At 43.4% G+C, this 15,655-nt stretch overlaps 1 protein-coding gene across 2 annotated transcripts; it reads left to right on the top strand.

Moving 5' to 3' along the window:
- Positions 1-5,435: 5,435 nt before the first annotated feature.
- LOC119373500 (kunitz-type serine protease inhibitor bitisilin-3) lies at positions 5,436-14,994 on the top strand. 2 transcript variants are annotated; one of them, XR_007414351.1, is made up of 6 exons: positions 5,436-5,566; positions 6,779-6,811; positions 7,818-7,959; positions 10,084-10,263; positions 12,394-12,573; positions 14,685-14,994. XR_007414351.1 is itself a non-coding variant. In XM_037643546.2 (6 exons), the coding sequence occupies exons 1-6, from the start codon at positions 5,515-5,517 to the stop codon at positions 14,747-14,749; spliced, it is 693 nt and encodes a 230-aa protein (XP_037499474.1). In that variant the 5' UTR covers positions 5,436-5,514; the 3' UTR covers positions 14,750-14,994. The 2 variants fall into 2 exon arrangements, 1 of the variants encoding a protein (XP_037499474.1); XM_037643546.2 differs by having other exon boundaries at positions 7,777-7,959.
- Positions 14,995-15,655: the final 661 nt, after the last annotated feature.

The raw sequence follows: 15,655 nt of genomic DNA, 5'->3' as shown, positions 1-15,655 counted from the left end.
ACCAACGAAAGACGCCAGATGTTTTGTAAAAGCAAAACGAAAGAACGCCAGATGTTTCTAAAGCAAAACGAAAAGACGCCAGCTGCTTAACGAAAGACGCCAGATGTTTTCTAAAGCAGTGGTTTTATAAACAATGAAAATTCACAGCCTACATGTAAAATTAAAGTGAGCTGCAAGTCGTCATAACTCTCATCGAACCTTTAGTATAAACGCGCCCGATCTCACATCGGTGATGATGTACTGGGCAGAATTCACGGAAGATTCACGGTTTACCGATGAACCTCCGCAGCTTCGCCCACTCATCATCATTCACTCCGTGGATATGCTGTGATTTTTTTTTGTCTAGTGTATTACTCACAAAAGTTGCGTTTTATTCACAATTTTCAGTAATAAATTAATCCTTCTTAACCACTTGCGCTGGGCTAAAGAGAGCTGCTTGCAACCGGTCATGCTTTCAACACGCCTGATTCACTTCAAGTGTTGAAGAGAAGGAGCAGCGTTTTGAAGCGCTGACGCGCGATATCCTTGTGGCAGTGCGATGATGTTAATGACGTATCGACTGTTATGTACACACGAGCGAATACATCTTCTTAAAGACCAGACGTGTGCTCTGCTGTTTTTGTGCTGGTCGGACCAAATATTAACGACGGACATTATCAGAGACTTCATTCGCTGACTTTGGAACATTTCTTTATCATTTTGTTGTGATATGTGCCTATAAGGGTGTTTATGCATATGTGTGCCCGAGTGTTCTATTTTCCATGAACTGCCTTGTATGTTTTACTTTAAGATATGTGTTCAAGTTTCACTCAAGGGCTAAGGAGTAGCAGGCGCCATAATTGTGCACCAACATCTCCTTATATATCATATCAAATTAAAAAAAATAAATAAAATGATGTTAAACTGTAAGGAGAAGTTTTTCACATTTTTAAAACATGCATATACGTATATTCTGGAAACGTGCATTTACCTTTTACTTTCCTTCTTCAGTCCCTTCTTTAGATACGTCTCCAATCGTAGGTTCCCCACTATCGCCAAAGCAAGTCAACTCTAAACCTATTCGTCGTCGACATACCATAGGGTAGATAGCGCCTAATTTTCTGTCGCCATTGAGCGGTCCCACTAAGAAGCCTGGAAATGAGTTTACGAGCCGAATAAAAGTTTGCTTACTCGCTGTCAAATTTTATTGTTCTCATACCTATGGCATCACCCACAATATCATATTTGGTCACCATTACATGGACCGTGTTCAAAAGTAAACTTCGTGATTTATTTGCCATCCTTATTACAAAATTGCAATGAACACCGCAAAGAACCTTCCTGCATGGCTATCTGGATGCATGGTTACGCCTGACGTTCCCCAGTTTTAGAGAATATCTCATTATATGCATTGCTATTCAAGAATAGTGCGTTATAGCGCGTCACTGGAAAATAAACACTCATCTTCAGTTAAAAAATTCAATCACTGTGTAGCCGTATGAATCGCCATCACACTGATTTCACGGAACTGTCCAAGAAACTTACATTTTCGTAATTAAAGATCACAGTAACCCTATAGGCATTCTCAAATTCACAATTTCGAAGTATTCAGCCTTGTCAAAGTACATGACACCTTAGGGGTATTTCAACAAATGATTCTCTGTATATTGAACAGCCAGAAAGATACAAATTTAAATGAACCTTCATATTATGCAGGGAAATGTTGAAATGCCGCTTACCACGAGCTTTTCTTTAACTCTTGTGTGGTGCTAATGACCCTTCTTCGTTATGACCATAGAATCGGCGTACAGCCTACTCACATGAACACTACCTAGCTTGGAATGAACCTGATTTGGCCAGAGCGGTAAGCAAAAGAATGTCACAACTCGAACATCAAATTTGCGCATGACCAGGATTTGGGCAAATGTGCACGTAGCGCGATCTCTCGTCGGTGACAGCGGTGGCCTGCCGTAACTCAATGGGAAATAGGCGAAAAAAGTCATATCTCACGAAAATGCCTGTTACCAAAGACGACTCCCGGTTCTATATAGCAGAGACTTATTTGAAAATCTGTTAAAATTACAATGTCAGACATAGCTTACATAAAAAACACTAATGGAACCCTTAGAAGCTGCCACTCTTCTTTTTTACTATAGGCGCTGTTGAAGACTTACCAGGTGGCATTTGCTCAATCGAGGCGAGAAGCAGATCAACACTGGAACAGGGACTTTACAGGCGTTCTGCAACACGTTTCTGAGTAGTCCTCGAATGGCTTCATTAAAAGAGCTTGTTGTCTCACGAATCAACTTCCGCAAAAATCTTTAGAAACCGTCACGTACCAGCGGAGTTACAGGGATCTGTCGCATGCTTCAAGCGCTTTTGCGCACCTTTCGAACTAGCGAGTGCAATGAAAGCTACGCGGGATGGGCGTGGGGGGGGGGGGGTTAAGGGGGAACGAAGATGCGCCTTAACAGGGAACAAAGATGCGAAGAGGGAACGAAGATACGAACGAAGATGACTTTGAGCACTTTCTTTTTTCTTCCTCCAACGCGCGGCCTACTTTCAGTGGGAGCGCGAGCGCACGAGTGGGCGCGTGGTGGCATCCCGCGGCGGCCACAGTAACTATGCAGCTCATTATGATCAAATCAGCCAATGACCGTGGACTTTGGGTTTATGGCACCATTTCTAAGAGGGAACGATTTCTAGCTGACTTTGAGAATTCATTGTAAATTCCAGGCCACGTGCTGCGCTATAATATTTCGCTCTCCTGTTTTCATGAACCTTGACCTGTCAGCAGCGTTTTCTGACCATGCTGAAAAAGTGTTGCAAGGCCCCTTCAAGGTACATTACCAAATAGTAACTGAACAAATACACAAGAGAGTAACTGTGCAAAGAAACGCATACACCGCATAGAGTGAAACAATAACTTCGTTTTAGTATGGCAAAGGTAACCTGCTAAGTAACGCGAAAACGGGAGGGGTCTGCTACATCAACAATACCTGAACTAGCAAGTAGTTCACAAAAGAGCCAACAGAGACCCCACACAGAGGTTCATTTATGGTTCATACAGCCAGCTCATGCAGCTATAAGACACGGTTGCTGCAGAAAGAAAGCAGGACATCGTTATTACTAGAACTGAAAACTGCACGATGTGTGATAGCACATCTTAGTGCAGGTCGATCCCATAGTCCCTCCTTTATATTGAAAACACCGGGATGAGCAACGGATCGAGTAGCCTATCGTATTTACTCGCAAGCTACCAGCACTTGGCCTGCCGTACTTACTCGCCTACTACTGGCACTGGTCAGCAGTAGTTAACTTCAGCTACTGTTAGTAAAATGATGGGTAATGTCGTCTAGTGTTCCCACGCGTTGTTCCTAGCGTTCACTACCCTTCTTACAGGCGCTATCTCCTCCTCGATACTTATTTCTTCATAAAACACCTGAACCATGTCAGCACTAAGCGCATTTCAGCTGCGTAGTTTCGTTCTTTTTTGCTGCACGTTATTATCTCTGCTTGCGCAGTCGAAAACGGACAAAACGAAGTCGAATCAGTTGATCGCGAGAGATAGTCATGCGACACAAGGCAGAACTGGCGCGCGACTGCATGGTAAAGCAGGATAGCATACAATTCACAACTGATGTCCCTGGTTTATAGACCAATCGAGAGCTTATTTCCTCATGCTGGCGTCACAAATTGTGTCGAGAAGACGGGAACAGTCAGAAGAGAATAACGCGGGCGTTCCTTGTGATTTCAGAGGTGGTTTAGGGGCCCTTTAAAAGGTATGCCTAAATTTTCACGCAGACTTTTAATATCGCTTTTTCTCTGCACAGTGCACTTATACGTAAATTCAGTGCAGCACAATAAAGATGCATTCTTTGGAAGCAGGTGGCAATACCTATTGTGTAGTGGGTGTCACGTAGCTGAGCACACGTGTGCGATCGCACAGAAGGACGATCGCCAAGAGAAAAAAGGCAGCTTTACAAACAATGAAGGTCATATGCATGCTAAAAAAATACGCAACCAGCACGAACCACGCATGAGTTTCAGTCCAACGTATTATTACCCTCACACGTTTGAGTGTCTGATGTTAACTTCACCCTGGATGAGTAATGATCGAACACTTGTACTGCATCCCTGCTCTCGGCTCCGTATTACGTATTGACAGTACGTACAGTTCAACACAACTTCGGCTGAGCGCGCAGTATTTCCAATGCGAAATAGCGAGACCCACTTGAAGACGACAACATAACATACCATGGCGACAACAGAAATTGCTGTTTTTACAAGCTTTCTCGTAAGTTACTGCAGATTCTTAGCTCAGCAACATACTTTTCTGTTGTGCAACCGACATATTTTGTCGTGACAAATGAAGAGAGTTCTGTCATGTGCATGTTGTTAGAACAGATAACTGAAGCACTACAACAAACGCTTCAGGGACCAAATTGAATGGACAAAACCCTCCCTTATATAACGCGAAAAACTTGATGTAGGGCTACAGAAACCACTCACTACAACAGATCACAAACAGTGCCTTTCGGCAGACGACAAAGTAAGAACAGCATGCCATGCCCCAAAATAAGACATCAGAACTGTCTCTGGTCGTATTCTGTTGCTGCCTTCTTCTGGGGATGACCAAATATATGGCAAGTGAGTATAAATAGCAAACACAGAGGGAAATATGTTGATAGCTACTGCAGTCACTGAGGCTGGAAAATATTACATTCGCCAATGGCGTGCCTGATGCAAGCAGAGATAGCAATGTTGCTCCTGAAAATGTACGCTGCTTTCAATGTCCATCGCTGCACACAGTGACGCATAAAAAGTGTACTTGTTTCCCGCTGCGGTGAACAGCTGTCAGAACAGAACGCGCCAGCTAGGCCATCGTGCCGAGGTCAACCTCAAATTGAAGACCATCAAGGACACCATAGGAGGCCACCAAGACGTCGAGAAGCACATGCATCGACCTCCCATTCACCAACGTCTAATTGTGCCATATGTGACGTTTGTCTACACCTACTACTCGTATCGCAAGGCCGTTATAGCACTTATATACTTGACCGTACGTATGCCGCCGTCGAAACGACAGTATCATGACGACGCGGGAAACTGTTCAAAGACACGACTCACTACGCTGTTGGGGCAGACAAACCCAATTCTGCCTCTCGCATTGCCTCATTCTTCGTAACGCAGCTCGGCTACACCGCTACGTAGCATCCGCGTCTAACAGCAACTAGGCCAAAACAAACTTAGCGATTTCGTGTTTTGATGTCGTAAGAATATGCTTAGGTATTCTCCGAAGCTTTTTTTGAAGATACTGGTAATATCTATTGTAAAAGACTTGCGCACATGCACACACAAGTGCGGGCCCATGCAAGATCGATTACAATAGAATCCGGGCTGCTCGACAAAGAATCGTAATCACGTGCTTACTCAGTAAACTGTAACACGAGCTTCGTATAAGTCTGGTTCTACGACTTCGTTCTCTTGAATCGCATGAGGCTAGCATCTGAAAACAGCTCTGGATGAATAATAATGGAGGCGCTACGCGCCATATTCTTTCTCATCTCCGCAATGGGCGTTCACGGTAAGTACCGTTTAAGCGCAGTTAATCGTCACCTATAGAATAAATATTGTAGCCAGAAACAAAACAACCAGCAGTTACTTTCGCGCCTACATTTGAAGAGCCGATCTTGGCAATGACCGTCGCATGTCAAAAGTGAGATCCAGGTGGCGGAACACGTAGAACAGGTAAATATAAAGAAATGCTTAAGAAGCAGTAAAATATCAATTCTGCCTCTGCCGAGCTTGCTTCAGTTCCAAACAGAGTGTTCTGCTTCTCGCAAGGGCAATTTAAAGTGCTTGACGTTTCGAACATCGTTATTTGCACAAAGCAAACCCACGAAACAAAAATTGGCGAAGCTAGCACTAAGCCGCGCAAGGCTTGAAACAGCGAAACTGGACAATTCTGAAGCCTTATCTGGTTGCTTTTAGGTTGTTGCTAGGCTTTAGCTAGGTTACTCACGACGTAGATGCCCAAATTTCAGAACCGAGCGTTCACACTTCTCATAGAACTACGGGCACGTCGCCGTTGGCGTAGGGCTTCCATCACTTTGGGCTCTTCTCGCAGCCGGCGTGGCCTTTCTCATTCCCTAATATGGCAGCTTCGTACTAGTCGTGCCAAGCCTGACGCTAGAGCGCGGCTGGGTGGCCTTCTTTGTTTCGCATTGTTTTTTCTTTCGTCCTTGTCTTTATTTCCTTTTCTCTTTCTTTCATGTATCTCTATTCTCTATCTGCTTCTTTGTATTGCTTCCTTTCCATTTCTCTTTCTCACTCTTTTTATCCTTATCTTTCTTTCTTCCCTTTCTTTCTTTCTGCCTTTTTCTCTCTTTCTCTTTCTCTCTGTTGATCTTTCTATTTTTTTTTCTATCTCTTTCTCTCTCTTTCTGTCTCTTTCTCTCTATTTCTATATATTTCTCCGTCTTTCGATCTGTTTATGCCTTTATTCCCATTATTTTTCTCCATTTTTCTCTCTATCTTCTTTCTACAGCTTTCTATCTATCTCTCTCTCTTAGTGAACCAGTGGCGAGTAGCGGGATTTGCCCAATTTTTGTGGCACATAACCGTTCATGATGACAGTTTTATGATAGGCCGCACGCACAAATTACGCCTAGCTTAAACAGCATAGCTGTTAAAATGCTTTTGTTTTTTTATGGGCAATGCAGTTCCAGTAAACAGTTTTAAGGAACAGTGGGTCTTCAAGGGAAGGAATTTAAATACATGTTTCTCACACTTTCAGGACTGAAGTGTCAAAGAAACCAGACCATTCAGGGTATGTGGTTTATGCTACATATTTTCCTCTAAAGTACGTTAACACGGGAGTTCCAGAAAATTAACCGCACTCAAAGAACTAATAGTAATAAGTTCTACGACTTAATATCTCAAAGCGAGATAATTTCGACTGCCTAGGGTTCTTTACCATGCACTAGCATCGCCGAGTGCACAGACCTCTAGCGTTGCCCCTGCATCGCATTGCAACTGCCCCGTCCGAGATCGTACCCGCGTCTTTCGGATCAGATTGCCGAGAACAATAACCACTTAACCACCGCGGCCTCAACACTGAAAGAACCTGTTCTGTTCCGTTCTGTATAATCTTTAAAAATGCTTTATATAAACTCATTTGAAAAACATATTGCATGTACATGTTAGAAGCTGACAATTACCTGCAGCATACAATGTGAGCGGACGAATTGCTACGCGCTTATATCGACACTTGGCTGTATCTTACCTGGCCTGCGCTGTATGTTGAACGTTTTGCTTCCACCCTAGAAAATTTCTGAATGCAACCTAAAGGAAAGAAAACAGTATATAGTTTCAAGTGATGGCATTTCATGCCCAAATATCAAGAGACAACCAAATAATGTCTCTAAGAGAACTATCAGTAGCAGTAGCGCTGTAGTACGCAAAATGAACAAAAAGGAATACCATTGTTGCAAATACTTAGCGTTATTTTGCTATGGACTATGCTAGCCTTGTAGTTGTGTCAAGGCATGGTTTTTTTTTTTAATTTATACGCAATTATACACATATACTGATAAAGAGACGACCTGAACTGTGCGTCCACTCAGTATGTATTCTTTTCATGACGCATTGTTTCCAATCTCATGCAGTGGTTTAGAAAACACAGCGGATGTAGCGTTTGGTATATATCCCTAATTTGCTTGGTAAAATATCTGAAAAGGATGCTATGGATGCGCGAGCGTTCCTAAATAATATCAAACCGTGCAAATCTTTCAGGCGAACGCCACCATACAACACCAATATGTACAATGCCGCAGGTTACTACCAGCTGTCGGACGTCAACGAACGCATGGTACTATGATACTGTCAGAAGATGTTGTAAATTGATACCTCTTGGTAACTGCGTTGACGGAGGCAACGCTTTCTGTACTCACCATGAGTGCAAACGAATGTGCCAACGTAAGTACACATCCTGAACATAGACGCATGCCTCATAAAAAGCTTTCCCCAGAGAGTTCTATAACCAGAAATTTATAACGAGAAACCGTAACCATAAGCAGAAACCAGAACTTTTATGAATCGGAAATGTCCCTGGAGCCAAAGTTTCGCCAAGGGGACTTGTCTTTGCCAAGGTCTTGAAAAAGGCACACAACCCTAGTTACTCGAATCTAGGCCGGCCCCCATTCTAAGCCGACCCCCGAAATTCGCAAGGCCAGACAAAACAACTTAATCATTGTACTCGAATCTAAGCCGACCCCTCCCCCCCCCCCCCCCCACTTTCGCGCATCGTTTTTTCGAAAAAAAAAACATCGGCTTAGATTCGAGTAAATACGGAAACTTGTTGAAACTTAGGCTCCAGCTACATTTTCTAAAACTATCGTCAAGTACAACGACAAACTTCCCTCGGGCTTCACCACTGCATCTAAACCACCGATGCCCCCTTGGTGTTTTATTCGACCCACAGTTCAACTAAGTGTACCAGGGATCCGGAAAAAATCTGAGCTGTCGTCACCTGTGTTGAAACAACTGTCTCTGCTTCTTTTGTACGAGAAGTATGCGGACAGTGTACATATATATACAGATGGTTCCACAAACATCCAGTGTTCGTCCGGTGCGGTGGTTGTCCCAGCAAGAGCTATTACCATCAGCTTTAGGACCGACCACTCCACGACGTCGACAGCTGCGGAACTAGCTGCTCTGCGCGCTGCACTTTGGTTAATCGGGAACCACCTCAACATTGGTCTATCTTCAGCGACTCAAAGGCAGCCCTACAATCTGTGCTATCTGCTCTGCATCGCGGGCCATATGAACAGCTCGTTTTTGAAATTCGAGGTCTTCTCCACACTTCATATGAGAAAGGGCACCACGTGACGTTTCAATGGCTGCCAAGTCACTGCGGCGTCATAGGGAACGAACAGGCCGATAATGCCGCTCGGACAGCTCATGAAAGCACACAGGAAGATACCATCCCACTTTCAATGTCTGACGCTGCCAGCAGTCTTCGAGGCCTTGCACAGGAGATCACGCTCGCTCTATGGTGCCCACCAAGCAGCCAAACCAACCGGACTAATCGTCAACGCCACCTGTCCTCTTTGATGCATATCTGTATGCCAACTGGACTCCGCCGAAGAGAGGCCACACTGCTTTATCGCTTGTGGCTAGGGGTGGCATTTACGAAATCCTAGTCCTTTCGAATTGGAATGGCCGACAACGCTCTCTGCGATGCCTGTCGTTGCGAGGAGACGCTACACCACGTCCTGTGCGACTGTCCGGTATATAATGCTCAGAGACAGTCATTGGTGTCCGTTCTAGCGCGCCTTGATAGTAGACCAATGTCTGTTCAAACAATACTTGCATGTTGTCAACAGAAGACATCACAACTGAAGGCGACGAAGGCACTGCTGAGGTTTTTGAGAGCGACGAACTTGGCCAAGCGCCTGTGACAGAAATGTCGCGTACCACGCAGGAGTGACCAACTACCACGCAAGAGTGACCGACTGTTTCTGTGTGTGCTATGCTACCACGCAAGAGTGACCGACTGATTCTATGTGTGCTGTGTCGTGCTATCTTTTTATCTTTCTCTCTCTCTCTCTCCCTTTCCTCTCCATCTTTAAAACTCCCCCACCCTGTCCCCATGTGTAGGGTAGCAAACCGGTTGTCCTATACTGGTTAACCTCCCTGCCTTTCCTTCTCTATTATTTCTTCTCTTCTCTTCTTTCATCACATCACACGTATCAATGACATTTTGACAAATATGTAACTACAAAAACATTCGAAGGAAATGCATACTATTTACTTTGTGTTTGAAGGGACTGACAGCCAATTTTGATGGTACCTGCTCTCTACAGTGCATCGAAAAGTTTACCGGTCAGACTGTCTAATCCAGGAATGGTAACACGGAAAGCGCGTTAACAATTTTTGATCAAAATTTTTCTATGTGGGTTGATGACGAAGCCATACATGCCACACATGCTGCAAGAAGTGCTAGGTTTCGAGCTCCCGATGTACCACTTGATCACACGAATGCAAATGTGTCGCAACGAAAGGTTTCGTGGACTCTTACGTCAACACCCCATTTTTCAGCCATCAAAGGAGTGCAATCGAGTGTATGCCACGTGGATATACGGCGCCGCTGTGGAGAAAAGTATCATGCTTGGCATTTCGATCATCGGGACAAGCTTTGCAAAATGTTGATCCACGCCGCTTGCAATGGAAAGCTGCTGGTGTTTAGGTCAGAAACCCGTTGTCAAAAAGTTTGCCTGCGTGAGTATGAGTTTTCTCTACAACAGCAGCACAACAAAACAGTACACAAGTATTCAAGAAATTGATTACGCCGGTATGTCATACAGGTACGCATACAAACATACGTAGACCTATGTTTGTATGCCATATAGTTCACCCAGTTGGAGCTGAAAAACAAAATCATCTTGATAATGCGTAATAACTGACTTAGGCACTTAGGCAAGACAGAACGCAGAGAGGTTAACCATAGACATGCCCTGTTAGCCATCCTAGGCTGAGGGAGTGGAAAAGGGAACAAAAAGATGAGAAAGAGAAGAGGGAAGAAAACAATTAGTGATCCGTAAGTGCGCGGACGTGTACTTGTGGGTGGCACTACAAAAGTCAAAGGCTTGAACACAGGCCCGTCGACCTCAAAGAGCAAAAACGTGCATTCGCTGGCTTGTACGCCGACGAGTCATGGGGACGGAACTGAGACTCAATCAGGGTTTTAAGTATAATATGCCTGAGTTCTTTAAAGGTACGTTCTGTTTCGTAACAGCATTTCTAATGGTGTTGTGAAATTCCATGTAATACAGCGTGCGAACACTCGATAAGACTATTTCTTGGACTATGCCTTTAAATTCAAGGAACACCTAGTGAACAAAACTTAAAACACTGCTTTGAAAGAGTGATCAAAAAGTGAGGAAAGTACAGAAGTTGTAGAGGTTCTGATTTGCGCTTTCATACACTTTGACTTTGCGAGTGTTCGTTCTAAATTTTGCAAAAGTGTGGTTTTAGTCACCTTGCTACAGGCACAGTTTTTAACTCCAGCTTTTTTTTTTATCAGGCTTCGGTCTCCTCTCCGCTTTCCTCTTCATATTTCTTTCCCTTTCCCCTCACCTTAGTGTAGGCTAGCAAACCAAATTCTAGAATTGTGGTTGACCTCCTCGCCTCTCTCCAGTTTTATTATCGCTCTCTCTTTTACTGTAGTCCCTACAGCGAGAATTCGAAACAGGAAAAATACGTTTCTTCTACATTGGCTTACAATAATAAAAGCATTTCTAGTGAACAGTTCGTGTCTATTCTCTATCTGTGACTAAAAAAAGCCATTTACCTCTATTCACGCACCAGGCTACTGCTATATTCCGCCACCACTTTCAGTCAGCTGACTCAGTTAACGCCGTTATTGACGTAATTCACCTTGTAAAGGCGAGGTCAACTCGAGACTAAGTTTTTGGCGTGGATAATACTCAATCATGATGTGTTTATTCATTTTTCTGTGTGTTTTCGGAAGTGTAAGAAGACTGAAGGAATAAGGAAAAATTTATTAAAACAATAGTCTCCTCAACAGCTATCAAGCATGTGGATGTCATTAAGAGTCTAACTTTCAATCTTGGCGCATGTGCATCAGAAAACAATTGAACAAGAAATGAAGTTCAAAAGCGCGTTTAGCCGGGCCAGTTGGTAAGCGTCCATAGTAAATTTACAGCGTAAAAAAACGAGAGACAGAAGAAGAAATACTACACAGGACTAGCGCTGACTTCCAACTACAACATTTATTGCGCTTAACACATGCCTAAATAACATCGCTGCGTACCACGTGAACACGAGGCGACGAAAAGGTAAAAACTTATTACAAAAACCAAACAAACAAAACTGTAGTAACTATCGTCGTATGCCCAGATAGTCTATCTCTTTTTGAATTAAGCTCATCGAGGTATGCGCAACGCACACATCTAACAGAGAGCTTATATGCGCAGCTTCCACGATTTCCCGCTGCGTCTGCCCCGTGGGCATACGATAATAGTTACTACAGTTTCTGCTTGTTTGGTTTTTGTAATAAGTTTTTACCTTTTCTTTTCGTTCCCTCATATTCACGTGGTTCTTCTGTCTCTCGTTTTTTCGCCCTGTAAATTTACTATGAACAAGAAAGTTAGCGCTTACCTTTGCAATAGCTAACAATTTACGCGTCATCATGAAGGCCTCTAATCTTATGAATGTTAATCTTCGTAGCCCTAAGTAAGATAACTACTTCGGTATACCTTATAGGTGAACGCTATGTGTTCTGTCCAGTGTTGAGTAAGGATACGTCGGAAACGTTTTGTTTTTAACACATATATAGCAATTATTTTTATAATTTTCGCTATACCAATACTGCTATTTCATTTGCAGCTCACCAACAGCCGCAAGCAATTTGCAGCGGCAACGTCGTACTTACACAGTGTTCCAGAAAATACCCGAATAAATGGTATTTTTCTCAAGTGAACGAAACATGCCTTTGGATTTCTAGAGACTGCGTGAAAGGAGAAAACAGCTTTCCAACGTATCCAGTCTGCATGAAGAGATGCAGTTGTAAGTCCCAAATTTCGTGCATGTATATTTCAGCAGTGTTCACGTTCATCACGCTTGTTCAGGTTTTGTTCACAACCTGCCACTTCAGCAGTGTAGCATGCCAACCTTAACATCATTATTTCACTCCGGGACGAAGGCCTCGTTTTTGCCACGCAAATATACAACTGTTAAAGCGACTCCTTAAGCGACATGACGTCTATATAGGGTGATCATCCAAAGAGGTTTCAATCAGTGGCGCAGCTCTGTGTTAGAACAGTTCACTTCCACGCACTATACCTGTATTCGATTAAGTTTCGATCCTGATTTTTATCTCATTATTATTAACGTCACGTGAGGCTTTCCACCACGCGCCACGCTTTTCGACGCGTGTATCTGATGAAGAACTGGTGGCTTTGGCCTACAAAAATATACGGTGTTTTCTGTAACTGTAGTAGGCGCCGCCAAAAGTAAAAAAGAGAAAAGATGAAAGCGGCGTAAAAAAGGAAAAAAAGTTAGATTAACAAAACAGGAAACAACAAATTTTAAATAAGCGAGACAGTTGCCTCTACCTGTACGAACATGACTTTTATATTTTTTTGTCCGAGGATATCGCCAAGTGAAAGCAGGCGTACAGCTTAGCTCATGTTGAGCGTTAGGGAATATCGTAATCGTTGGTAATCTTCTTTTCTCTTAATATCTACTTGCGCGTCAGCTACTCACGTTTATTATCTGATACACTCTGCTGTGTTCGTATCCCTTAAAGCTACGCCTATCATTCATCGTTTAATAGCACGCTAGGTGGCCCTTAATTTCCCTCGCTTTCTTTTTTTTTGTTATTCTAGCGGCGTGTGATCGATGTGTTAGAACTGGCAAAATTTAGTTATTTTGCAGTTTCAGTTTTTGTGCCAGTGAAAATTTGGCGGTAATGAGTTGAGAGTCAATGATGCGCAACAGCTAATCCTTTAAGGCGAAAGCATTAGATTCCTCATCCAACGTGAAAATTGATCATCGTCCCGTGGCATCAGCGTGAACACGAGTGATGAAAAAGTCATCATCACATGATGACTTCACCATATGATGTCATTTACGTCACATGTGGCCAACATTTGTGACGGCTCCATGTCTTCATCGGGACGTCACTTTGACGTCATCATGGCGCCTCGATGGCGTCACATAACGTGACGTTACATGATGACGTCATCATATAAAATTGTCGCTTGGTCAAAGGTGGGCCGATCACGGAGGCAGTGCAAAACCAGGTGTGGTGCGGAAACCTTGTATTCACACTGATGCCGGAGGCAGTCAAAAAGCACGTTAGGTGCAGAAAGCTTTTGGAGGAGGAGTGGGAGGTTCGCTGCGTCGATTGAGAATGAAAAAAAAAAGAGGATGGCTTTCGCAATCGAGCATATTTGGGCGAATGCATAAGGGACCCTGTGCGTTTTTTTCTTCATGGTGTTTCCTCTACATAGGTTACACTGTGCTTATTTCACCTTGACATACATATTAACCTAACGATTACATGCTCAAGTTGCCTGTCACCAACTTTCGGTCTATCTTTGTCTTCTCCATATTTAACCTCAGCGCTATTTTCATGCCTTCTAGGCCTAGTTGTTGGATCATTTTTTTTTTACTTAGGCGTGCAGAAATAGTCAGCACACTTACCAGCCACGCAAATTGCCCAGTTTTCATGTTCGAGAACAAGTTGCACAAAGCTGGATTTATTCCCAATCTTTAGCAAGCTACAGATACTATTTCGCTTACTTTAATTCTAATTTATGGCGTTAATGTATTTTCTTAATTATTACAGTATACACAGCGTTATCTTGAGTTAGTTTGTCCCTTAGTTCGTCAGGCAATGAATAACAAGAAATGCAATCCCTTTGGTTCCTTTATTATTTCGCACAAACGTCGTATCGAAAGCTGAAGCAACACTACCAGTTGAAACTCGGAGCTCATTTTTTCACTTTAGCTCCTTGGGATGGCGGGATGGATCACTCCTTGGGATGGCGTAGTGCGAATGCACGTATACCCAGTGAGGTCGACTGTCTATTCTTATTGCAGTGGCTTTGTGTTCATCTCTCAATATTTTCGGTTGCACTTTACGCTTACTGTTTCCTTTATCTCGTTCTCAGATGATCGACACGGCAGTCATTACCGGCCACGCCCCTGGCAGACCATAGATGAGCTGCCTAAGTGAATGAACACCGGAACGCGGAGGCCGTCAAGTCACAATAATTTCAAGCAGCATTTCAAGAAAACATCACACTCATATAATAATGCTGTAAACTTAAATCTGCCACTTATACAAGAACGACAAGTACTTATGTGTTTTAAGTGCTAAATGAAAATTATTTTTACTGTAACACTTGCTGGGTCCACAGTGCTGGAAAAGATCGTCCACACCACAACTGCCTTCAATCACCAGCACTGCTGCAATAAACAGAGTAGCTAAATAGACACAGTTCGTTTGGTATGATGAACGCGGCGATGTGCTTGAAATACGAGGGTGAAAGTAGAAGACAAGATATACGTGGTGCACCTTGCACTGTTTGTGTCTAGTCTTTCCTTTTCTTTCACAGTCTTCTAAGCGCTATTCCCCATTCACCATGCGCGGATATGTACGATGTAAGCATGTCTGCCGATCTGCCCTGGCAATGAGATGAGAGACCCAAAAGCTCAATGTTTACAGACTAATAGTGTCAGGTCCTAAAGAAGGTATTATTTTTTATTTACATGATGTAAGGAGATGTTGGCGCACAAATAGGGCGCTGCCTACTCGTTCGCTCTTGGATTACATAGGGTCTATAAACATAAAGTACATAGGGTCTTAGGATCTGAAACACTGCACGGGCAAAGACACGAGTGCAAGACTAGCAAGACTAGCAAGACTGGTCTATGAAAAGCAAACCCACCGACCAAGAACGCGCGCTGTCCCCAAACACCTTCTTTCTTTGTTGAATGGTCACTCTCGCTCGCTGCACCTGGTTACCTGCTGGCAATATTAACTTTTGCAGTACTGAACAAGAAAACCTATAGCATAAACTATAAAAAACAAAAGATCCGCCTTTTTTATGAACAGCCACTGTAAATTAACAGGGCCACC

This window comes from Rhipicephalus sanguineus, chromosome 11 (assembly GCF_013339695.2).
Source record: "Rhipicephalus sanguineus isolate Rsan-2018 chromosome 11, BIME_Rsan_1.4, whole genome shotgun sequence".
Taxonomy (NCBI): Eukaryota; Metazoa; Arthropoda; class Arachnida; order Ixodida; family Ixodidae; genus Rhipicephalus; species Rhipicephalus sanguineus.
This window is presented reverse-complemented; position numbering and strand designations above follow the sequence as displayed.